Genomic DNA, 24,917 nt, shown 5'->3' with positions numbered 1-24,917 from the left:
TGAGCCGTGCCCCAGCAAGAATCTGCATAGATTCCAAGGGGTGCTGCAGCCAGCTCACACCATAAGAGCTGATTGTTAAATTTTTAGGAATTTTGCAGGCCAATTGTTAAAGTGTTGGTAGCTTGAAATAGGCCATGGTGGGGATATTTACTCAATTGTTGGCTTATCAGCACACCAGTTTTCAAGAACCATGTAGCATAGCCCTGGTAAAGAGCAAGCATTCAACAACTTTTCAAATGATACAGGACAAGTTCCAAAAAACAAGCCTGCCCACGTGTGAGGCAAGCCAGTGCAGGCAAGGTTGAAGGAGCGCACACTGAGGACACTTATTTTGAAGTGGCGACTTAAAAGCAAAAGATACCTCAACGTGAAGAAGCTTTGAGTTTTTATCTAGTCACCCGCAGTATTCTCTGGGGGAATAAAATGCTTGTTGTATTCTAGAAATGCTGATATCACATGGTCAGTGGAAACTGACATGCCTAGGTGGTGAGTTGGAGGACTGGGCAGGCACATCTTTGGAAGCAGGGATTGAGTGATTGGCTATATTGCCCCTCTGTGTTGAGAGAAAAAAAATGAAAGGTTGCTATATTTTAGATACAGAGCAAAATGTTTTGTGTTAATCTTAAATTTATTTTGTTTGCAAGAGGCTGATTTCTTTCTCAGCATGTTTGCCTGGGACCATTTGAGATCCCACCCTTGGAGAGTTTGTAATCTAGAAGGGGAGATGACACCTGCAGAGGTCTGGAACATGAGGCTCTCCTCAGTAAGGTGAATTTGTTACCTCATTTTAGAATGAAAGTGTAAATAAAAAGTGGGTAATAGGCCAGATGACTGAAACAAGAACCTTGATTTAAAGGTTCCTGTTTGTGTCTCTGCAGCCAACTCAGAATGCACGCATTGGTTTGCTCTGAGCTTGAACTTCTGTGCAGGCAGAAGTGTCTTCAGTTGGACTTGGCAATTGCAGTTGTGGGAGAGCTCAGTGCATTGCTTCTCCTGGCATTCCTCATCTTGGGTAAGCAGTTTCTTTGTATTTCTTAAACAGTGACTTGAACTTTTCTCACTCGGAAGAAGGCTGGTTCTAAAAGTGTTCATTTAATGGCAACCCTTTTGGATTGTGAGGCCACAACCACAGAGCGGTCAATTTCTGCAGGAGGACGGCCATAAGGTAGTCTAATGGGGACACGTTTCCTTTCTGTAGTGTAGAGTAACTTGTGTTAAGATGCTCAGAGAAAAAAGGAGTAAGGTTTGCTCTTAATAAAAGAGTAAATGATAATGATGATGACGGTGATAAGGCTTTAGCATTTTTTAAAACATCTTTATTGGAGTATAATTGCTTTACAATGGTGTGTTAGTTTCTGCTTTATAACAAAGTGAATCAGCTATACATATACATATATCCCCATACCTCCTCCCTCTTCTGTCTCCCTCCCATCCTCCCTATCCCACCCCTCTAGGTGGTCACAAAGCACCGAGCTGATCTCCCTGTGCTATGCGGCTGCTTCCCACTAGCTATCTATTTTACGTTTGGTAGTGTATATATGTCCATGCCACTCTCTCACTTCGTCCTAGCTTATCCTTCCCCCTCCCCGTGTCCTCAATTCCATTCTCTATGTCTGCGTCTTTATTCCTGTCCTGCCCCTAGGTTCTTCAGAACAATTTTTTTTTTTTTTAGATTCCATATATGTGTGTTAGCATACAGTATTTGTTTTTCTCTTTTTGACTTACTTCACTCTGTATGACAGACTCTATGTCCATCCACCTCACTACAAATAACTCAATTTCATTTCTTTTTATGGCTGAATAATATTCCATTGTATATATGTGCCACATATTTATCCATTCATCTGTCGATGGACACTTAGGTTGCTTCCATGTCCTGGCTATTGTAAATAGAGCTGCAGTGAACATTGTGGTACATGTCTCTTTTTGAATTATGGTTTTCTCAGGGTATATGCCCAGGACTGGGATTGCTGGGTCATATGGTATTCTATTTTTAGTTTTTTAAGGAACTTCCATACTGTCCTCCATAGTGGCTGTATCAGTTTACATTCCCACCAACAGTGCAAGAGGGTTCCCTTTTCTTCACACCCTCTCCAGCATTTATTGTTTGCAGATTTTTTGATGATGGCCATTCTGACTGGTGTGAGGTGATACCTCATTGTAGTTTTGATTCGCATTTCTCTAATGATTAGTGATGTTGAGCATCCTTTCATGTGTTTGTTGGCCATCTGTATATCTTCTTTGGAGAAACGTCTATTTAGGTCTTCTGCCCATTTTTGGATTGAGTTGTTTGTTTTTTTGCTATTGAGCTGCATGAGCTGCTTGTATATTTTGGAGATTAATCCTTCGTCAGTTGCTTCATTTGCAAATATTTTCTCCCATTCTGAGGGTTGTCTTTTTGTCTTGTTTATGGTTGCCTTTGTTGTGCAAAAGCTTTTAAGTTTCATTAGGTCCCATTTGTTTATTTTTGTTTTTATTTCCATTTCTCTAGGAGGTGGGTCAAAAAGGATCTTGCTGTGATTTATGTCATAGAGTGTTCTGCCTATGTTTTCCTCTAAGAGTTTCATAGTCTCTGGCCCTACACTTAGGACTTTAATCTATTTTGAGTTTATTTTTGTGTATGGTGTTAAGGAGTGTCCTAATTTCATTCTTTTACATGTAGCTGTCCAGTTTTCCCAGCACCACTTATTGAAGAGGCTGTCTTTTCTCCATTGTATATTTTTGCCTCCTTTATCAAAAATAAGGTGACTATATGTGCATGGATTTATCTCTGCGCTTTCTATCCTGTTCCATTGATCTATATTTCTGTTTTTGTGCCAGTACCATACTGTCTTGATTACTGTAGCTTTGTAGCCTAGTCTGAAGTCCAGAAGCCTGATTCCTCCAGCTCCGTTTTTCTTTCTCAAGATTGCTTTGGCTATTTGGGGTCTTTTGTGTTTCCGTACAAGTTGTGAAATTTTTTGTTTTAGTTCTGTGAGAAAAGCCAGTGGTAGTTTGATAGGGATTGCATTGAATCTGTAGATTGCTTTGGGCAGTACAGTCATTTTCACAATGTTGATTCTTCCAGTCCAAGAAAGTGGTATATCTCTCCATCTGTATGTATCATCTTTAATTTCTTTCATCAGTGTCTTATAGTTTTCTGCATATAGGTCTTTTGTCTCCTTAGGTAGGTTTATTCCTAGGTATTTTATTCTTTTTGTTGTAGTGGTAAATGGGAGTGTTTCCTTAATTTATCTGTCAGATTTTTCGTCATTAGTTTATAGGGATGCAAGAGATTTCTGTGCATTAATTTTGTATCCTGCTACTTTACCAAATTCATTGATTAGCTCTAGTAGTTTCCTGGTAGCATCTTTAGGATTCTCTATGTATAGTATCATGTCATCTGTGAACAGCGGCAGGTTTACTTCTTCTTTTCTGATTTGGATTCCTTTTATTTCTTTTTCTTCTCTGATTGCTGTGGCTAAAACTTCCAAAACTATGTTGAATAAGAGTGGTGAGAGTGGACATCCTTGTCTTGTTCCTGATCTTAGAGGAAATGGTTTCAGTTTTTCACCATTGAGAACGATGTTGGCTGTGGGTTTTTCATATATGGCCTTTATTATGTTGAGGTAAGTTCCCTCTATGCCTACTTCCTGGAGGGTTTTTATCATAAATGGGTGTTGAATTTTGTCAAAAGCTTTTTCTGCATCTATTGAGATGATCATATGGTTTTTCTCCTTCAATTTGTTAATATGGCTTATCACATTGATTGATTTGTGTATATTGAAGAATCCTTGTATTCCTGGGATAAACCTCACTTGATCATGGTGTATGATCCTTTTAATGTGCTGTTGGATTCTGTTTGCTAGTATTTTGTTGAGGATCTTTGCATCTATGTTCATCAGTGTTATTGGCCTGTAGTTTTCTTTCTTTGTGACATCTTTGTCTGGCTTTGGTATCAGGGTGATGGTGACCTCGTAGAATGAGTTTCGGAGCATTCCTCCCTCTGCTATATTTTGGAAGAGTTTGAGAAGGATAGGTGTTAGCTCTTCTCTAAATGTTTGATAGAATTTGCCTGTGAAGCCATCTGGTCCTGAACTTTTGTTTTTTGGAAGATTTTTATTCACAGCCTCAATTTCAGGGCTTATGATTGGTCTGTTTATATTTTCTCTTTCTTCCTGGTTCAGTCTCGGAAGGTTGTGCCTGTCTAAGAATTTGTCCATTTCTTCCAGGTTGTCCATTTTATTGGCATATAGCTGCTTGTAGTAATCTCTCATGATCCTTTGTATTTCTGCAGTGTCAGTGTTACTTCTCCTTTTTCATTTCTAATTCTATTGATTTGAGTCTTCTTCCTTTTTTTCTTGATGAGTCTGGCTAGTGGTTTATCAATTTTGTTTATCTTCTCAAAGAACCAGCTTTTAGTTTTATTGATCATAGCTATTGTTTCCTTCATTTCTTTTTCATTTATTTCTGATCTGATCTTATGATTTCTTTCCTTTTGCTAACTTTGGGATTTTTTGTTCTTCTTTCTCTAATTGCTTTAGGTGTAAGGTTAGGTTGTTTATTTGTGATGTTTGTTGTTTCTTGAGGTAGGATTGTATTGCTATAAACTTCCCTCTTAGAACTACTTTTGCTGCATCCCAAAGGTTTTGGGTCATCGTGTTTTCATTGTCATTTGTTTCTAGGTATTTTTTGATTTCCCCTTTGATTTCTTCAGTGATCTCTTGGTTATTTACTAGTGTATTGTTTAGCCTCCATATGTTTTGTATTTTTTACATATTTTTTCCTGTAATTGACGTTTAGTCTCATAGCATTGTGGTCGGAAAAGATACTTGATACAATTTCCATTTTCTTAAATTTACCAAGGCTTGATTTGTGACCCAAGATATGATCTATCCTGGAGAATGTTCCATGAGCACCTGAGAAGAAAGTGTATTCTGTTGTTTTTGGATGGAATGTCCTTTAAATATCAATTAAGCCCATCTTGTTTAATGTATCATTTAAAGCTTGTGTTTCCTTATTTGTTTTCATTTTGGATGATCTGTCCATTGGTGAAAGTGGGGTGTTAAAGTCCCCTCCTATGATTGTGTTACTGTCAGTTTCCCCTTTTATGGCTGTTAGCATTTGCCTTAAGTATTAAGGTGCTCCTATGTTGGGTGCATACATATTTACAATAATTATAATTTCTTCTTGGATTGATCCCTTGATCATTATGTAGTGTCCTTCTTTGTCCCTTGTAAAGGCTATTTTGTCTGATATGAAATTTGCTACTCCAGCTTTCTTTTGATTTCCATTTGCATGGAATATCTTTTTCCATCCCCTCACTTTCAGTCTGTATGTGTCCCTAGGTCTGAAGTGGGTCTCTTGTAGACAGCATATATACAGGTCTTGTTTTTGTATCCATTCAGCCAGTCTTTTGGTTGGAGCATTTAATCCATTTACATTTAAGGTAATTATCGATATGTATGTTCCTATTACCATTTTCTTAATTGTTTTGGGTTTGTTATTGTAGGTCTTTTCCTTCTCTTGTGTTTCCTGCCTAGAGTAGTTCCTTTAGCATTTGTTGTAGAGCTGGTTTGGTGGTGCTGAATTCTCTTAGCTTTTGCTTGTCTGTAAAGTGCTGAGTAGAGTAATCTTGGGTGTAGGTTTTTCTCTTTTATCACTTTAAATATGTCCTGCTACTCCCTTCTGGCTTGCAGGGTTTCTGCTGAAAGATCAGCTGTTAACCTTATGGGGATTCCCTTGTTTGTTATTTGTTGCTTTTCCCTTGCTGCTTTTAATATGCTTTCTTTGTATTTAATTTTTGATAGTTTGATTAATATGTGTCTTGGCATGTTTCTCCTTGGATTTATCCTGTATGGGACTCTCTGCACTTCCTGGACTTGATTGACTATTTCCTTTCCCATATTAGGGAGGTTTTCAACTATAATGTCTTCAAATATTTTCTCAGTCCCTTTCTTTTTCTCTTCTTCTTCTGGAAATCCTGTAGTTTGAATTTTGGTGCATTTAATGTTGTCCCAGAGGCCTCTGAAACTGTCCTCAATTCTTATCATTCTTTTTTCTTTATTCTGCTCTGTGGTAGTTATTTCCACTATTTTACCTTCCAGGTCACTTATCCATTCTTCTGCCTCAGTTATTCTGCTATTGATTCCTTCTAGAGAATTTTTAATTTCATTTATTGTGTTGTTCATCATCGTTTGTTTGCTCTTTAGTTCTTCTAGGTCCTTGTTAACTGTTTTTTGTATTTTCTCCATTCTATTTCCAAGATTTTGGATCATCTTTACTATCATTACTCTGAATTCTTTTCCAGGTACACTGCCTCTTTCCTCCTCATTTGTTTGGTCTGGTGGGTTTTTACCTTGCTCCTTCATCTGCTGTGTGTTCCTCTGTCTTCTCATTTTGCTTAGCTTACTGTGTTTGGGGTCTCCTTTTCCCAGGCTGCAGGTTCGTAGTTCCCGTTGTTTTTGTTGTCTTCCCCCAGTGGGTAAGCTTGGTTCAGTGGGTTGTGTAGGCCTCCTGGTGGAGGGGACTGGTGCCTGTGCTCTGGTGGATGACACAGGATCTTGTCTTTCTGGTGGGCAAGACTGCATCCGGTGCTATCTTTTGGGGTGTCTGTGACCTTATTATGATTTTAGGCAGCCTCTCTGATAATGGGTGGGGTTGTGTTCCTGTCTTGCTATTTGTTTGGCATAGGATGTCCAGCACTATAGCTTGCTGGTCGTTGAGTGGAGCTGGGTCTTAGAGTTGAGATGGAGATCTCTGGGAGAGCTTTCGCCGTTTGATATTACGTGGAGCCGGGAGGTCTCTGGTGGACCAGTGTCCTGAACTCGGCTCTCCCACCTCAGAGGCACAGGCCTGACATCCGATCGGAGCACAAAGACTCTGTCAGCCACACGGCTCTAGTTACCAACAATGAAGCAGGGCAGTCAGGCAGTTTAACACAGCTTGAGTTCAGCAACCACCTTACACTACGATCTTCATTCAAATCTCAAAGTGAACTCACATCAGATTTGTCCTTGGTCAGCAGAAGACTCTCAAACTCAACTGTGCTGCTTCCTCCTTCTTACATGTTTTCTCACATCACATCTTAGTTTATCACCTGCTCTACGCATCTTTAAATGGTTCCTACTCCTTCTTCAAGGTTTTAGCTTTTAAGTTGCTTGTGGCTTTGGGTAGAGCTGTGACTAGCTGTCCTTGGACTCATGGCAGAACTCTTCCTGCACTGTTTCTCTTCTCCCAGTCCTAGACAGGCCAATATTTAACCTTAAGAAGTCAGGAAGTTAAACCTCCCTAGAGAGCTAGGCTGTTGTCCATACTTGCCACACCCTCTGCGTAGCCCTGATCTCAGGAAAGATGAAGTAGGATGGTTTAGATAGAACCCATTCTAAAGGAGAGAGCAGGAGTAATGACTCTCAAGGTCCCCTTCAAGTACAGGGTTGACCGATGTAATTGAGACTGTATTATAAGAAGCCATGTAACCTACCAGTCTTGGAAGGAAATGGTCTTGGAAGGAAAAACAAGGATGCATTTTAAGAGGTTCATGCCTCAGAGTGGTTATGTGGACTCGTATACCTAAAAACATCCAAAATCCTGGAGGTACACAGTGATGTGTAAATTGAGGGGACTTAGCCTTACAGGTAGAGCAGCTGCCTGAGTGAGGGAGGGCAGTGAGGTTGTCTGTGTGCTCAGTGGTTGCTTGTCCTCACTAGGGGCAAATGCCTTGACTGAGAGAGAGAATGCCTCTCCCTTATTTTGTCTTGTAATATTGTAATATTTGGGGGTCATTTCCACATCCTGTGTTGTAGTCTCATTGTCATGAGTCTCTTTTCTGAAGATCTTTTTTTCTGTTATAATTGTGCCAAGGACAACAATTCTCGTACACTGGGGAAAAGGGGGTCCTGATACTTACAACTCCCCAGGAGTGATAGAAAGTATTTGCCAAGAGTTTTATTGTGAAAGGGCCATAAGCTCAGGTCCAAACATTTGGCCAACATGTGAGATAATTTACTATGCAGAATTATCTCAAGAACATGCTGGTGAAGAGATAAGTCAGTATCTGGGAAAGGAAGCAGGCTAAGTTGAGGATTCAGTTGGAGTCTATCAAGGTGCTGAAGGTGCATCTGAATGCTTTGGTTAGATTTTTAGAGACTGAGATTAATATATATATATATTCTGAATTATATGTCTGAATGATAAAATTCTGAACTATATATATATATGTGTGTGTGTAATATCTATCTATCTGTATTATATGGTAGGAATCTCTGAATATTTGCCAACTAACTAGGAACCTTCAAATTTGACTAGTGTTCTTGGCCTGGTTAGGTGTTATTAGTTCATCTGATGAGTGGTCCCTGGGCTCCCACTCTGGGTCTTACTCTGCGCTGGTGTTGGAGATGCACTGGCCCATAGCCACAGCTCTTGGCCTCGTGGGGGTGAGGGTGGAGAGCAAGACTTTAATCAAACAAGCATATAAGCAAATAGATAATTAGAAGTTGTGACAGATGCCCTAAAGGAAAGAGAATGGTACTATTAAAACATGTGGCTAGGGTCTGCCCTCGGAAGGGTGGTTCAGGAGAGGTTTTCCTGAGGAAATTACATTTAATTTGAGATCTGAAAGATGAACAGGAGTTAACTAGGGGAAGGGGGTGGGAAGAGCGTTCAGCCGGGGGAGCAGATTAATCTTGTTTTGGTAAATGAAGTTCAGGGAAGCTTTGCTGTAAAACATTGATTACTTTCACACATATGGAAGAGCAGTACAGGCTAGTAAAGAGACAGGCTCTGATCCAGAATGCCCGGGTTTGAATCCTGGCCCATCACTTGCTCTGTGTTATTAGGCAAGTCACTTCACCAATCCCTGCCTCAGTTTCCTCATTTGTAAAACCTCATAGGGGGTTGTGAGAATTAAATTGGTTAATGTGCAGAGCGCTCAGACAGTGCCTGGCATATAACCTTCTCTAGTTTATTGAGTATCCACTACTGATTTCTAGTGTGGTGCTATATTAACTAGGGGGGAAATGTCTGACCCTTTAATGTTAAAAATGAGGCTTGGGGAGACTGAGTGGTTTCCCAAATATCAAAGAATTAGTTAATGGAATGTCTGATCTGGGAAGATAATTTTTTAAAAACTTAATGCTTTTTATGTTAAATCATTGCTTCTCTATTCATTCACACAGAGTTCTAGTGGTGCACTTGAGTACTTAAGACGGAAAATGGGTATCTTCTATTTATCAGATTTTTGCACACTTCTTAGAATTTGTTTGAAAATGGTTTGGGTGTGGCTCTGTGTGTCTTGAGGCTGGTGACTAGATTCAGAGTCTTTTTGGGGTCACCGGTTTCCTCTTAGAATAGAGTGGTGCATTTGCACGATGTCTAAGTTGATTTCAGTTTGATGGTTGTATTGGCAGCTATCAGCACTTGTCCAGTATATGCCAGGCACTTCACCAATACTGTAACATGGGCGTGGGACACTCATAAATGAGACGCATATGGTCCTGCCCCTGAGAGTATAGATAACTCTACACTGTAATCAATGATTACTCCTCCATGCAAATGGCGCACTGCTTTGGGGAATATATGAGAGCTGTTTGCTTTGCAGTGAAGGGAGCACAACCAACTCCCTGGAGAAGAATTCATCCAGAACACAACAGGGATCTTAGATATCTGAGACATGATGAATTAAAGTTATGATATAAAGGAAGCCCTTTATCATGCTCACCCATGTATGCGTAGGGTAAGGTATGTGTCATGCAGCAGGAATAAAGCTGTGGCTATCCTGAGAGCTTGTATTTTCATTAGAAGTACTCATATTTGGGGAAATTTAATGTGACTTTTGGTATATCTGAGTCAGTGTAATTGTTATCTACATTGTTGTAGTGGAATTCAAGAACTGAAACTTAAGAAGTTTCCAGTTCATTCTGATTCATCATTTGCCATTCTTGTAAAGGTAGATTCTCAGAACCCCAAATTTCCTCTAAGGCTACAAACTCTGTTTCCTATCTGACTTTTAGGCTATAAAAATAGGATCTCATGTGGTAATGCTTTCTGTTTTTCAAAGCACTGTTATCTGCATTATCACATTTGATCCTTGTGTCGTTATCCCCATGTTATAGGCGAGGAAACTGAGGTTCAGCAAGGTCAATGGACTTTCTGCATAAGTGAGACCTAGGTAGGGCCACCTTAAACAGTTTGACCCTGATTTTCCAGATGGAGGACTTTGTTGATTAGAATACAGGTAAGAAATCTCTTACTGTGCTGTAGAGCCTGCAAACCACAACTACTGAGCCTGTGCGCCACAACTACTGAAGTCTGCACACCTAGAGCCCATGCTCCGCAACAAGAGAAGCCACCGCAATAAGAAGCCCGCGCACCGCAACGAAGAGTAGCCCCCGCTCGCCACGACTAGAGAAAGCCCGTGCACAGCAACGAATACCCAATGCAGCCAGAAAGAAAGAAAGAAAGACAGACAAAACAGCAAACATCAAACAGACAAATTATTAAAAAGCAAAATCTCTTAGGTAATCATTTTTTATGCATTAAAATGGCCACCATACGTGCTGGACTTCCAGCAGAGCCGGGTAGGGTACTATGATGTTAATACACAAAGAAGACCTTTCCTCCTAGCATATTCTGAGGTGGAATTACTCCAAGATGTTAGAGGTGCAGGGATCATGACTGAGACCAGCCACAGTAGTAGGTAGGAAGCCAAGGCTTGTTGAATTGTAACTCCTGGGAGTTAGGGTTCTTCTGTTTTGTTAAGAAAATTGCAGGGCATTGTGCAGACAGTGAATTCTTTCCCAGGAGCTGGTGGATGCAGTGAAATTAATACCACAGAGATAATATAGATGTTTTAAAAGTACTTTTGCCCATGCACAACCCAATTCGCATTCTATCCATGCTATCCTGCCTAAAAAAGTAAAAAAATCTCACTGTGGACCTTTCATGTGGCTTCTTTGTGTCATAACTGAGTTTTAAAAATTTCCTCATATTTGTGTATCTCTTTTCTTACATGTCCAGAACATTCTTTATATATTTAAAGGTAGTCATTTTAATTTAGTTGGAGAGATAGGTAAAAATTTCAAGCTGAGTATCCTGTAATCTTTTGTTTATGTGAAACTCTCAGGTTGTAGATTGTCTAGGGTTGTCATCTCAAGGCTATCCTGGAATTGTTTGCTTTTTTTCTCTTTAAAAGCAACTTTCATCTAATCTTCCCTTATAGCCGGTCTGAGGCAGCCCGCAAGTGACTCTCCAAACACCACTCTGTTTTGTTTCATCATAGCAGTTACCAGCATCCACTGTTTCTTATTCATTCATTTGCTGCTTTTTTCCCCTCTCCATCTCCCCTCCACGTCCTTGTCTTCCTTGCTACATGCTGCAGCCCAGTGCCTCAGACAGAGGCTGACTCACAGAAGAACTCTCCATTGATGTGTTAAATTAATGAACTTCTCTTGACACTATTTTCTGACTTTTTTTTTCTTTTAAGGTTGAAAAATTGAGAGCAGCATGCTTTACCCACCGAAACTCATCCTGGTGCAGGTGTTACTCAGTAAGTAGAAGCCAAGGGACCAAGGAGGGTATTTGATTTCTTGTAAGTCTCATGCATGTTCAGAAGCCAGTTTTATATATTTTCATTTCCCCTTGCTTTGTTGAAAATGGAAACCCCAACCTGGAACTTCATAGTTTTGCTGCAACAGCTGTTTTAGAAGCCAGGCAGGAGACCCTTCCTTGGAAAGCTGAATATGCCTCTGCTGCTATTAGAAACAGAATGCCTTTGGGTCCTGACTGGGTGTTTTAGGACCTTCCTATGGGATACAAAGGAAGTTTCTCGCTGGTATTCCTGCACTTTAAATTGTTATCTTTAAAACCACAGCTAGTCTCAGATCAGGAAATGAAATTACCAAAGGGAGTCCCAGAATCCCTGTAATTGTTTTCGTGCTTTAGCTACACTAGTCTTCTTGCAGTTCCTCAAATGCACTGAGCTCTTTCCCAATTTTGGATGGTTTCTTTGGCCTGGAACCTTCTCTCCCCACCTCACCCTAGCAAGCATGCCTAAGCCTTCCTTATCCTTCAGGTTTCTCCTTAAGCTCCACTTTTAAAAAGGCTGCTCTGGAGTCTGCTGTTCCTACAGTGCTCAGGGCTGCTTCTCCTTGCTAATCCCATCTCTTTCTAACTTTTTCATCCTTTTGTCCCCTTGTCTTCTCTTTATCCCATGGATATAGCTCTGTTGGAAGAGTAAATTAATGAGATGCTTTGCTCTCATAGCTTTTTATTTTTTTCTCTTTTTTAAAAAACTTAAAAAAATTATTTGGTTGCTCTTGGTCTTAGTTGTGGCAGGCGGGCTCCTTAGTTGTGGCATGTGAACTCTTAGTTGTGGCATGCATGTGGGATCTAGTTCCCTGACCAGGGATTGAACCCGGGCCCCCTGCATTGGGAGCATGGAGTCTTAACCACTGTGCCATCAGGGAAGTCCCTATTTTTTTGTCTTTTTAAAGTATGGTTGATTTACAATGTTGTGTTAATTTCTGCTGTACAGCAAAGAGATTCAGTTATACATGTACATACATTCTTTTTTATATTCCATTATGGTTTATCACAGGATATTGACTATAGTTCCCTGTAATATGCAGTAGGACCTTGTTGTTTATCTATTCTATTTTTCTCTTTATTATTAGTTTTTTAAACTTTGCATGGTGACCTAAACACTGACTCAGCAAAGTGCACAAAAGAATTGTCTTTGCTCTAATTCCAGGCAACATAGCATGTGCACAAACATGCAGTCAGACATACACACACACATGAAACTGGTATGTATTAGAGAATTTTTTTCCCCATGGAATCAGGGTTATAAAAATCTCAGAGGCTATTTAGACATTTCCTGGGTGAAGCAGCCTGCAGGTTTTTGCCCTTCCATCCAGAGACTTAACAATCCAACCCCGTGTGGAGCAGCCTGGTGACATCAGGGGGTATTGTACTTCTTGGTGGAGAGGTTTTCCTCCTCTGTAGAAAGTCTCAATTTCTTCAGCCATTTCTGTACAAAGGTTACCTATCAGGTATAAGTTTCTCTTTGCTTTGGTTGTTGCTCTTGCTTTCTAGCAAACTCATTTAATTCTACAGACAGTGCTCTTCATATTACATTAAATAAGCTTCTTATACCTTTAACCACACTTAAAGTTGCTCAGTTCTTCCTCACAGGAAAATTCCAGGTCGCTTTTGCAGGTACTATTGATTTCTTTCAAAAAATAATTCCCTCCAGAGAGTGGAGAGTTCATGTTTTCTTTCACATCCTCCCCACTGCCTGTTGCCTGCTGTGGGCAGGAAGTTAACACTCTTCTCTCGGGGCAACAGCTTGGATGGAGAGGTGTGCACATTTTCTGTTTATTCCAAAATTCGTTCACTTGGCTCTTCTTTGATTAGAACTGGCCAGCATCTAAATGTGTCTTTCTTGCTATGGTTATCTCTTTGCATAGAGCATGTCCTGTGAAAACAGAAATATCCATGTAATGGTTTTCTCTTTAGAAATGGTTTTTTCTTTAAGGGAAAAGAGAAATTACTTGAGCAATGGACAGATAGTGGAGGGGTACCGCATGGGCTAACCCTAGAGACTGGAAAGCCAGGGCTGAGGGCAGAGCTGGAGGAGGGAGGTGGGGAGGAGGCAAACAAAGGAAATTCAAGGGAGGAGCTGTGCTCTGTCCTGGCCTAATTACAAGGACCTGCACTACAGCCAGAATCAGCCAGCAAACTCAGAGATAAGCTTTTGTAAAGGAACTAAAGAAGGAGAAAGGCAGAGGGAAGCAAAAGTACCTGTGAACTGGCTTTTCAGTTCCCTAACTGAAACTAGGAGCCAGAGACATCCCATTTCCTGTTTATGGATGTCTAAATTCATGACCTGAAAGGAGAGACTCCAGGGTTTCTCTTCTCTTTTCTTCTTGTTTTGTTTTTGTTTTTGTTTTGTTTCTCTGGCCATGCCACGCTGCTTGCAGGATCTTAGTTCCCCGACCAGGGATCGAAACTGTTCCCTCGGCAGTGAAAGCGCAGAGTCCTCACCACTGGACCACCAGGGAATTCCCTCTCTTCTTTCTTTAGAAAGGAGATTGCAGGGATGAATTCTAGAAAAGGGGAAGGGACTGGCTAGGAGCACAGGACCAGTTAGCATCTATATAGCATGAAGATTGTAGAACCCCTCTGACTTGAGCTACGTGGGGGGAACTACAGAGTATTTCTCTTACCCTTGGGAATGCCATGCTGGTTTGAATGAAGGGCCTCTGAATACTTTGTCCACGTTGGGTCATCTGGGGTGGAAAGGTGCATATACTTGGAGATTAATACTAGTTTTTGTTGCTGGGTGTATTTGTCTGAATAATGCCTCCTCTTGCCTTTTCGACTTCTGTAGGTTATTTCTTGGGCCTGAATGACTTGATTGTTTCCTCCGTGGAGCTAACAGTCCACGTGGGTGATTCAGCCCTGTTGGGATGTATTTTCCAGAGCACAGAAGAGAAACTTGTGACCAAGGTAGACTGGATGTTCTCATCAGGAGAGCACTTCGAGGTAAGAAGGAGGAAACACTGCTGTGTATTAAAAGTCCCTGGCCAATGGTGTCAGAAGGTGGGGAGAGGGAGAATCAGGTCATCCAGTGCCATGAGACGGGGTTGCAGGAGCTTGGGCTCTGGAGCTTGCCAGAACTGAGCCTCCTCCTAGTCTGGCCTCTTGGCTGGGTAATCAGCTGGGTAAATGACTCAAACTCTCTGACATTCGACTTCCCCATCTGTGAAGATGAAGGTGATTATAATAATGGTAATGCTTACTTTTCAGGACCTTGAGAAGCTAATGGGAGACATGCACATAAAGTTCTTTAGTTCCTTTCCTCTATTTCTCCCATTTGTAGAGTAGCATAGGTGGGTGGGAGGGTGAGAAGAGTGAAAACGCATTGGTCTAGACAAAAGGAGTTATGGGCTAGGCACAGGAATGGTGTCACAGTAATCTTTTCTTTGGGGAGGGGGCAGATTCTTTCAGCACTCCACTGACCCATTCATTTGCTGGGGAATCCTCTCCTTCTCCTTCATGGCTGCTTACAGTGTGGGCATGAGCAGGTTCAGCATGGCTGAGTGAAGGCCTTTCATGGGAGCTCTTGGGATTAGGAAACAGAGTGTATTAAGCCTCACCTGAGATTCTGTGGAGATACTTGTATGCCGGGATCATTTGCGAAATATGTCCTGAGTAACATATTATTAACAATAAAGTCCCAATGTTTGCAAATGAAATATTGCTTTTGTAGCTCAGAGCATGTTATCCCTACCATGCTACTGTCACTCAAATTTTTATTACTATTTATTGTTATAAGAGGGAAATACCCGTGGTCTAAGTGAAAATAAGAATTCCCCATGGCTCCCCCTCCCAGTCTGTAAACCATTCCCTGTTGATGACTCCTTCTCATGCCTTATGATAAGCTGCCTGGAGGAGGGCAGAAAGGACAGCGGTAACAGCCAACATGCTGGGGATTCTCACAACAGCCTGTCTGTGGGATTACATTTGGATGCCATCGAATGAGGAGGCCATGGCAGAACACAGGGTGAAGATGGGAGATGCTTTTCAAAAGTTGTGAGTTTGAATCCCCAGTGTGATCTTCAGAGTGGGTGTTGCATTTTACCTTAAACTGTAAGCAATGGAAATGTGTGGACCCCGTTTCTCCAATTGTCTTTGTATAAAATGAGCCACAGAGCCTTGTGCAAGTTAGTGTATTGCCAGGCACACGATGATGGTGATGGTGGTGATGATGAATTGGGTACCAAGTACTATTTTTTTTTTTTTTTTTTTTGCGGTACGCGGGCCTCTCACTGTTGCGGCCTCTCCCGTTGCGGAGCACAGGCTCCGGACGCGCAGGCTCAGCGGCCATGGCCCACGGGCCCAGCCGCTCCGCGGCATGTGGGATCTTCCCGGACCGGGGCACAAACCCGTGTCCCTTGCATCGGCAGGCAGACCCTCAACCACTGCGCCACCAGGGAAGCCCCCAAGTACTTTTTGATCACAGTGGTGATGATGACTATGCTGCCTCCACAGAACAGGGGCTTTTGAATCCAGACTCCTGGGTCTGGTGCCACGGACTTTACATTTTCTCTGATGCTGTATCGCCCTCCAGGATGACTACGTGCTCTTCTATTATGCCAATATCAGTGTGCCTGTGGGGCGTTTCCAGAATCGTGTGAGCTTGGTGGGGGACATCTTACACCATGATGGTTCTCTCCTGCTGCAAAATGTGGAAGAGGCTGACCAGGGAAACTATACCTGTGAAATCCGCTTCAAAATGGAGAGCCTGGTGTTCAAAAAAGCAGTGGTCCTGCATGTACTACCAGAGGAGCCCAAAGGTACATAAATGCTTACTCAGAGAAGGGCGAAGGGGCAAGAGATTTGGCGTGCAGTGAGGGAAGCGAACTGATTTTGTTGAGCAAGTGACAGCCATTGTGCTATGCACTTACCACGGAGTGAGTCCTCAATAAAATAAAAATGATGATGATCATTATTTTATTATTACTTTATCATGTTTCAACCTCATGAAAATGCTGTGAAGGAAGTACTGTATTCTCCTTTTCATTTTACAGATGAGTTAACTGAGGCTTAGAGAGATTAAGTGACTTGCCTAAGGACATATATTTATTAAATGGCACATCCAGTACTTGGACCCTGGTACCTCTGTCAACAAAGTCCATGTTTTTTTCACTATACCCTGATGCTTCCCATCAGTTATCCACGTTGATGCTGTGTCCATGTTTTGTAGGTAACTATGTTAGGTGTGCTGGGAGATATAAAAGAAATGAGCAGATCTCTGTAACTTCCTAGGACCTCATGTTCCCATTTATAAATGGCTTCAGTAGATTGTTGGTTTTAAAAAACACGTTCTATAGAACACTCAAGGTCCAAGGAACCTGGTGGGCCACACAAAGCATGAGAACAGGGCAGGGGATTGATAGAGGATCTAGTTGGGCAGGACCTCAGGCTTCCACCTCCACTACAACCAAAGTCCTTTTCCTTTTTCCTGCTGTATTCATTGGGCTGCCAGGTAAGATTTCATTTGAAGAAAGAATTCTGCTGCTTTAAAAAGTTTGAAAACCACAGAATTAGATACGTTCTTTAAAAGTGTGAGATAGAAGGAACAGTCTTTGGCCTCAGGAGAGCTTGCTGTTTAGTGAGTGAACTAGAATCTGGACGCCCTGCTCCCTGCCAGCTAGTTTAGGTCCATTCTTTCAATGAGCTCCTTTGGAGCACCCTGTCCCCGTCTCTGGTGATATTCAACACACCTGTTCAGTTGTGTCTCCCCTGCTCACCTGGATCTGTGTTCTTGGTCCCATGACCAGCCCTAGACACAATGCCTGGCATAGAGTAAACATTCAGTAAACATTTGTCAAATGAAGGAAATTCTTAAATTAGCATCCCTCACTTGAATCTGACTTCTAAAAAATGGAAGGGTAGAAGGAATTGTAGAAGGTGGCCTCTGGCCTCTCTCCTAATTTTTCCTACTTTTTTCAATTGCATTTTTCTTTCGATTTTAAATCTATGGCTCTCCAGGAAGAAGAAATGAACCAACTGTCTGTGTCCCCCAAGGATTATCTTTGAGTTACCCCTTTCTACTTTGTTCTCTGATGCTGGGCCTGAGGACTACAAGCATGTCCTACAAAACGGGTGCCTATTCCTGCTTAGAAGAGACACAGAGGGAAGGAGCCCAAAGGAGGCAGTTTTAAGAACTGAGTCCGTGGGAGCAGGCTAGAGCAATTTTAGGGGTAGTCAGATTTCCCAGTAGCCAGTGGAGCAACTTGTATTTACTTTTCCTTTCCAGCCGGCGTGGGAATAGCTCTAACTCCTGACCATTTGCCTGGTGGCCATCTCCTTCCATGTGAAAACTCATCTAGATTTCCTCCACAAAGTTTATCCTTCAGTTTGTAATTTTTCTGTGTTTCTACTACTTCAACTCTTTTATTCATAGTTCTTATTTTAAACACTATAGACAATTTTCTTTTTTTCCCTTTCTTTCTTTCTTTCTTAGGAATTTGCTTCCATTTTATTCTGTGAAAGGATTTTAAGGCATCTGAATGTGTGTGTCCTCAGATTATATAATTATACTGTATAGATATATTGTATAATAGTTAATGAAAAGTATAAAGAGAACAAAAAGTAATTTTTATTCAAACTTGTGCATATAATTTCAGTCAGATGATCTTCATTTTTAAGATACAAAATTGAATTAAAGTTTTCATATCAGATGAATTGCTTGAACAGTGTTTTGAGTTTGGTTTAACATTTTGGAAAATATGTTGTTCAAGGAGAGAAAATATTCTTATTGATGGGATTCGTGCACATGGTAGGTAGAATAGTATGTGAGCTTTAGGTGGCCTCTGGATCCCTAACTTCATTACTCTATTATTTTTATTCTATTCTAATCTCTTTTCAATTTATAGAGGTCTATGATTCTAGAAGGGAGGCAATCTAATGAAATAATTAAAAGCCCATGTTTTGGAATCACACCTAACAGTGCTTTAAATCCTAATTTAGAGAAAGTTCCTAATATTTGGAAAACAAAATTTCAGTGGTATAGACAATTTTCTTACAAATAAAAATAATATTAACTTCCCATATTTTTGCTCTAGAATCAGCCATCCTTCCACTTATGTGAGGTGGTAACAGTAAAGGGAGTGAGAAAGTGTGGGCTTTGTTTTCACTCAGGCCTGGGTTTGAGTGCTGGCTCTGCCTTTTACTGGCCATGAAGCTCTGGGCTCTCTCACTTTCTTCCTCTGTGAAATGGGAGAGTAATAGCGCATATCTCAAAATATTGTAATGACTAGATGATATCCTAGGTGTCTAGCACATGCCTGGTGTGTTGAAGGAACTCAGAATGTTCAGTTCTTATTATTGCATTTAAAAAATAGGGTTCAATTCTTAAGATACTCATAGATTTAGAAGGTGTTTCCTTCCCTATTGGTATTCTTTGCAGTGAATTTTTATTACTTCCAAAATAATTCCCTCCATAGAGTTTTGAGCTCATAATATTTTCTTTTGCTTTCCTCCCATTGTGCGTCTTTCCTCCTGGGTGGGAAGTTAACGTTCTCCCAGGGACACAATTTGGATGAAAAGGTTAGCTGATGTACTGTGTTTCTTTATGAGCTCCGCTTAATGCTCTCTTGAAGGAACTCTGTCCAGTTAAGACCTAGGCTTGTGTCTCCCTTAAATATCATCCTGCCTTTCTTTTCTTAATTGACTTTGTGGTCGATTTGTATAGAGCACTATTGAAAAATCAGAAGCATCGTTCCAATTGTTTTCTTTTTCAGGGACTTGTTGAAATGACTAAAGCAGTAAACATATGATGGGGTCAGCTGCTTATACAAATAAGCAGGAGGAAGAGACTATTTGTTGGAAAGCCAGGAGCAGGGGAAGGGGGAGCAGATGGGGAAGTGGGGGCAGGGATTAAAACAGAAAGAAAAGCCAAGAGGAAAACTGTCTGTTGTCTTGGCCTAATTAGCAAGCAGCCCTGTGACCTGTACTCTAGCCAGAATTGTCCTAAGCAAGTCCTAAGACAACTTGTAGAAGAATAAAAGAAGTTGAAGAGAGTTACCCGTGATTCCGTTTTTCAGCTAGGAGAGCCAGTGGATTATTTATAAGAATGAGAGTCATATAACTTTCCACTTCCTGTTTATGTTAAGCAGATGTGGGTATCTAAGTTGGTGAACAGAAAGTGGGGGGCTTCAAGGTTTTCTGTACTTTCTTTATTACAAGCTTGAAGTGGAGTTGGGGCTTGTGGGAGAGGTTCTAGAAGAGGAGAAGGAGAAAGGGATTAAGAGAACCAGAAAGTGTTTACTGAAGTCAGTGGGACCCCAATGTTGGTAGCTAGAGGGTATTGTCTTATCCTTGGGGTATTGTGTGGATTTGAGTGAGAGACCTCTGAGTATTTTGACCACACAGAATAATCTGGATCGTCTGTGGAGGGAAAGTGTGCAGTGTTTGGTGGTGACATTGATTTTACTGTTGAGGATCTTTGGCTAAATATTATCTCTTCTAGAAGTTCTTTGGCTTCTATAGATTATACCTTGAGTTTGACTTGATTTATCATTTTATCCCCAGAGCTCATGGCTCATGTGGGTGATTCGACTCAGATGGGATGTGTTTTCCACAGCACAGAAGAGAAACACATGACCAGGGTAGACTGGATGTTCTCATCAGGAGAGCACACCAAGGTAAGGAGGAGAAACCCTCATTGTGTATAAGAAGCCCCTGGCCGATGCTGTCAGGACAGAGCGGGGAGATCAAGAATCCAGGCATCAGGTGCCATGTGGTGGTGTTGTGAGGGCTTGGGCTTTGGACCTTGGCAAAGCTGGGCCTCTCAGCTCATCCACTTGGCTGGGCAATTTCAGCTTCCGGTTGGGAAAAATGACTCTAATGAAGATGAAGAAGTAGATGCTGTTGCTGCTCAGCTTTTCAGGTTGTCAGGACGCATACAGGAGACAGCTGGTGTAAAGCATTTGTACATGACTTGGCCACTGCATTTTAGTTTAATTCCTCTTCTCCCTTCCCCTTTTCGTAGAGTCCGTGGGATAGCAAGGGGGATGATTTTGGTGGCCTAGCCAGGAAAGCAATGGGCTAGGCATAAGCACAATTGCATTCGTATTCTTTTTTTAAAATTAAAAATATGTTTTTGATTTTTATTTTTAATTAATTTTTATTGGAGTATAGCTGCTTTACAATGTTGTGTTAGTTTCTACTGTACAGCAAAGTGAATCAGCTATATGTATACATATATCCCCTCTTTTTGGGATTTCCTTCCCATTTAGGTCACCACAGAGCATTGAGTAGAGTTCCTGTGCTGTACAGTAGGTTCTCATTAGTTATCTATTTTATACATAGTATCAATAGTGTATATATGTCAATCCCAATCTCCCAGTTCATCCCATCCCTCCTTCCCCCTTGGTATCCATGCGTTTGTTCTCTACATCTGTCTCTATTTCTGCTTTGCAAATAAGATCGTCTATACCATTTTGCATTCTTATTCTTTTTAAAAAAAATTTATTTATTTAATTTATTTATTTTTGGCTGCGCTGGGTCTTCGTTGCTGTGCGTGGGCTTTCTCTAATTGCGGCGAGCGGGGGCTACTCTTTGTTGTGGTGTGCGGGCTTCTCACCGAGGTGGCTTCTCTTGTTGCCGAGCACGGGCTCTAGGCGCACAGGCTTCAGTAGTTGTGGCGCGTGGGCTTCAGTAGTTGTGGCGCACGGGCTCAGTAGTTGTGGCACACGGGCTTAGTTGCTCCACGGCATGTGGGATCTCCCCGGACCAGGGCTTGAACCCGTGTCCCCTGCAATGGCAGGCGGATTCTTAACCACTGCACCACCAGGGAAGCCCTCTTATTCTTATTTGGGTTATTTTTGTGAGTTTTCTTCTGTGCCCCATTGCCCCATTTATGTGATGGAGGGAATTTTCTTTATCTTCATGGATGCTTCGAATGTTGGGATTAGTAGGTCCTGGGGGCCAGGTTGAGGAGTACTTCATGGGAACTCTGAAGTAGTAAACAGCAAGTTAGTTCATTAGACCAGTAGATGTCAACTATGGCATAGTGATATCCTGATGAGTCAAGGTGTGTTGTAAGAGACATCTCAGGTAACTTATTGTTAGTGAAAGTTAAGGTACAAAGTTTAGAAAAGATTTAACTTTTATAAATGAAGACATATTCCAGGTCATCCCTACAAAAAGTCATTTATACTCACTTGATTCCTATATGCTGAGTGGGTCAGAAATGGTGGCATCCAGATGTAGAGAACAAACGTATGGACACCAAGGGGGAAAGTGGTGGGGGGTGGTGGTGGGATGAATTGGGAGATTGGAATTGACATGTATACACTAATATGTATAAAATACATAACTAATAAGAACCTGCCGTATAAAAAATAAATAAAATAAAATTCAAAAATTCAAAAAAAAAAAAAAAAAAAGAAATGGTGGCATCATGGTGGGGTCTGGTGAATTACATGTAGTTCCAGATTCACCTCTGGAAACTCGTCACGCATTTATATGTCAACCACCAATTGAGACACTGCAGAAAATAGGATGAGAGTTGACGTTTTGGGTTGTGAATTTGAATCACAAGAGACAAGCCAGGTCTTTTCATTCATGTTTCTGTTTGTATGCCCATTTCCTTTTCTTAAAAGCTTTTAAAAAATAATAATATTTATATAACTTTATAAAAAATTCCAACACATTTATTTAACAAGTGTTTTTAAAGCATCTGCTATGCAGTGAATACTCAAAGCTCCTGCCCTGATGGGGGACTTACAGTCAAGATGGAGGGACAGAACCGAGGGGCAGGACAGGAATAAAGACGCAGACATAGAGAATGGACTTGAGGACACGGGGAGGGGGAAGGGGAAGCTGGGACAAAGTGAGAGAGTGGCATGGACATATATACACTACCAAACGTAAAATAGATAGCTAGTGGGAAGCAGCCACGTAGCACAGGGAGATCAGCTCGGTGCTTTGTGACCACCTAGAGGGGTGGGAGGGAGACACAAGAGGGAGGGGATATGGGGATATATGTATGTGTATAGCTGATTCACTTTGTTATGAAGCAGAAACTAACATACCACTGTAAAGCAATTATACTCCAATAAAGATGTTAAAAAAAAGATGGAGAGATATACATAGTAAAACAATGAAGAAATAAATACATGATATGTCAGGTAATAGTAAGAGCTATGGAGAACAAGAAAGCAGGGTTTTGTGGTTGTTATTTTATGTAGGTGGTCAGGGAGACCTCACCAAAAAGGTAACATTCGAGCAGAGGTCTCAAGGAAGTGAAGGAGGCAACCGTGCATCTGTCTAGGGGGGAAGAGTGTTCCAGGCAAAGGAAGCAGCAAGTGCAAAGGCCCTGAGGCCAGTACTCAAGGAGCAGCAAGGAGACTGCTGCTGTGACAGTGACCCAAGTAGGTGAGGAAAAAGCCAGTAGAAGATGAAATCAGAGAGGAGATGGGGGGTGGGGCAGCTCATGGAGGACTTTGTACTTTTAGGAGAAATGGAGGGCTATTAGAGGGTTTTGAGCAGAGGAGTGATACCATTTAACTTATATTTCTAAAGGTTCATCTGCTGAGAATAGACTGTAGTGGGAAGTATAGAGGGATACAAGTTGAGAAGCTCTTGTAGAAATCCAGGTGAGAGATGGTGGCTTGGACCAGACTGTGGAAGAGGTGAGAAGTGGCTAGATTTGGGATGTATTTCGAGGGTAGAGGATTTGTTGTGGGATTAGATGTGAGTTGTTCAAGAAATAGAGGAGTTAAGGATGACTGCAAGATCCTTAACCAGAGCTTAAGGAAGAAGACGTTGCCATTTACCAAAATGGGATGGATAAGAAGGAACTGGTTTGGGGGAGAATTTTGGAGTTCAGTTTTAGACATGTTTCAGGTGCCTATTGGAAATCCAGCTGGATATGTCATAAAAAGTAAAGGTGTACTTTTACTTTTTTTACTGGAGAAATGCAAAAAACTGAAAGTCTCTCATTCCCACTTTCCTCATCCCTCTCTTGAGATGGAAGAGTTGTTTGTGGTTTGGTGGCATCCTGCACAACTATGTGCCCACAGACACGTGTGTCCATGGATTTGTGTTACTTAATACCTTCTGATAATACCTTTACTGTTTCCACACACATAGTCTGTGAGTCCTGAGAGCTCCCCCTCTCAACCTTCCCGGCGCCCCTCTACCCCAGCCCTTCAATCTCATACGTTTTACCTTTCCCTTCTAGGAGGAGATTGTGTTGCGCTATTACCCCAAACTCAAGGCAACCATGGGATACCCCCAGAACTGGGGCCGCTTCCAGAACCGTGTAAACCTGGTGGGGGACACTTCCCACAACGATGGCTCCATTATGCTCCACAGAGTGAAGGAGTCTGATGGAGGAAGTTACACCTGCAGTATCCACCTGGGGAACCTGACAGTCAGGAAAACCACTGTGCTGCACGTGATCCTGAAAGAGCCTCGAAGTATCTAACATTTGGTTGGAGAGGGAGGAGGGGCCTCATAGCTGGTAGGCAGGGCCAGGACTAGGGTGAGGCTGGAGAGGCTTCTAGGGTGCAAAATTTAAGGAGGCATCACTCCCAGGTGCTGTACTTGCCTGAACCTGATAAGCCCAGCACTTATCAAGCACTTGTACCCTGTACTTGCATGACCTTGAGAGTGATACCTCCTTAAATTTGGTGCCCTATGCACCTTACTTGCCTCACCCTATTTCTTCCCTGCTGGCAGGTCAAGGAAAAAAAAGATAATATTGAGTGAACACCACCCCTCTGCCAGACCTCACTCATCATTAGTGTAATATACTAAGTTAAAAGTACAGGAGCTCAGAGATGGATTGGAGTTGTTTTGACTTGGCTTCAAGGGAGATGCTCTATGCTCTGTAGTGGAAAGGAAGATGATCCCGAGCTGGTGAGAGACAGCAAAGAACAGAGAGAAAACAGGAAGGGGTCAGAACCAAAAATAGAGGGGTTTTCTGATCAAAGATTCTGTATTCTGGCGAAACACTGTGTATTAAGGCCATTGGTGTGTAGGGGAGTAAAGACTAAATTGTGTTGACTGATAGAGGTTGATAAGTAAGGAGTTCAAGTTAAACCATAACCCAGTTAGCAGTCAGGATGTGGCCTGTGGACTTTGCCTTTTGCTAGGGACCCAGGGCTTGGCTGTGGTTGGTTGGGGGCAGGGATAGAGGTGAGGATGCAACACACCCCAGTACCTCTGGCCAGAGACTTAAGTCTATGGAGGCGCCTTCTTGCCAATAGCAAAGAGTCCCAGCTGGAGAGGAAAGCAGACAGATGGCTTTCTTCACTCTCAGAAGTCTTAGCTCCACTTCACAGAGAAAATAGAAGCCATTAACGGGAGCTCATTCAACTTTGGAGCCCTCCCCGCCCACAAACGGACCTACATCCGCT

At 41.7% G+C, this 24,917-nt stretch overlaps 1 protein-coding gene across 17 annotated transcripts in view; it reads left to right on the top strand.

The window, feature by feature from the left end:
* The window catches only part of JAML (junction adhesion molecule like), a 40,795-nt gene that overhangs the window by 7,200 nt on the left and 8,678 nt on the right, over positions 1 to 24,917 (top strand). For 2 of the 17 annotated variants that reach the window (XM_089915599.1, XM_089915615.1), the window contains exons 1-6: positions 3 to 10,496; positions 11,462 to 11,524; positions 14,369 to 14,523; positions 16,112 to 16,337; positions 20,080 to 20,192; positions 23,738 to 23,975. In XM_089915599.1, the coding sequence (XP_089771725.1) occupies positions 11,482 to 11,524; positions 14,369 to 14,523; positions 16,112 to 16,337; positions 20,080 to 20,192; positions 23,738 to 23,975 (775 nt within the window). In that variant the 5' untranslated portion in view covers positions 3 to 10,496; positions 11,462 to 11,481. Of the gene's footprint in view, positions 1 to 2; positions 10,497 to 11,461; positions 11,525 to 14,368; positions 14,524 to 16,111; positions 16,338 to 20,079; positions 20,193 to 23,737; positions 23,976 to 24,917 lie in introns of those variants that run through there. The other 15 variants (XM_022558987.3, XM_089915614.1, XM_089915607.1 and 12 more) reach the window with 14 other exon arrangements.

Source organism: Delphinapterus leucas, chromosome 7 (genome assembly GCF_059928025.1).
Source record: "Delphinapterus leucas isolate spDelLeu-1000000601 "Yukka" chromosome 7, BTC_Dleu_Yukka2, whole genome shotgun sequence".
In the NCBI taxonomy this organism is placed as follows: domain Eukaryota; kingdom Metazoa; phylum Chordata; class Mammalia; order Artiodactyla; family Monodontidae; genus Delphinapterus; species Delphinapterus leucas.
This window is presented reverse-complemented; position numbering and strand designations above follow the sequence as displayed.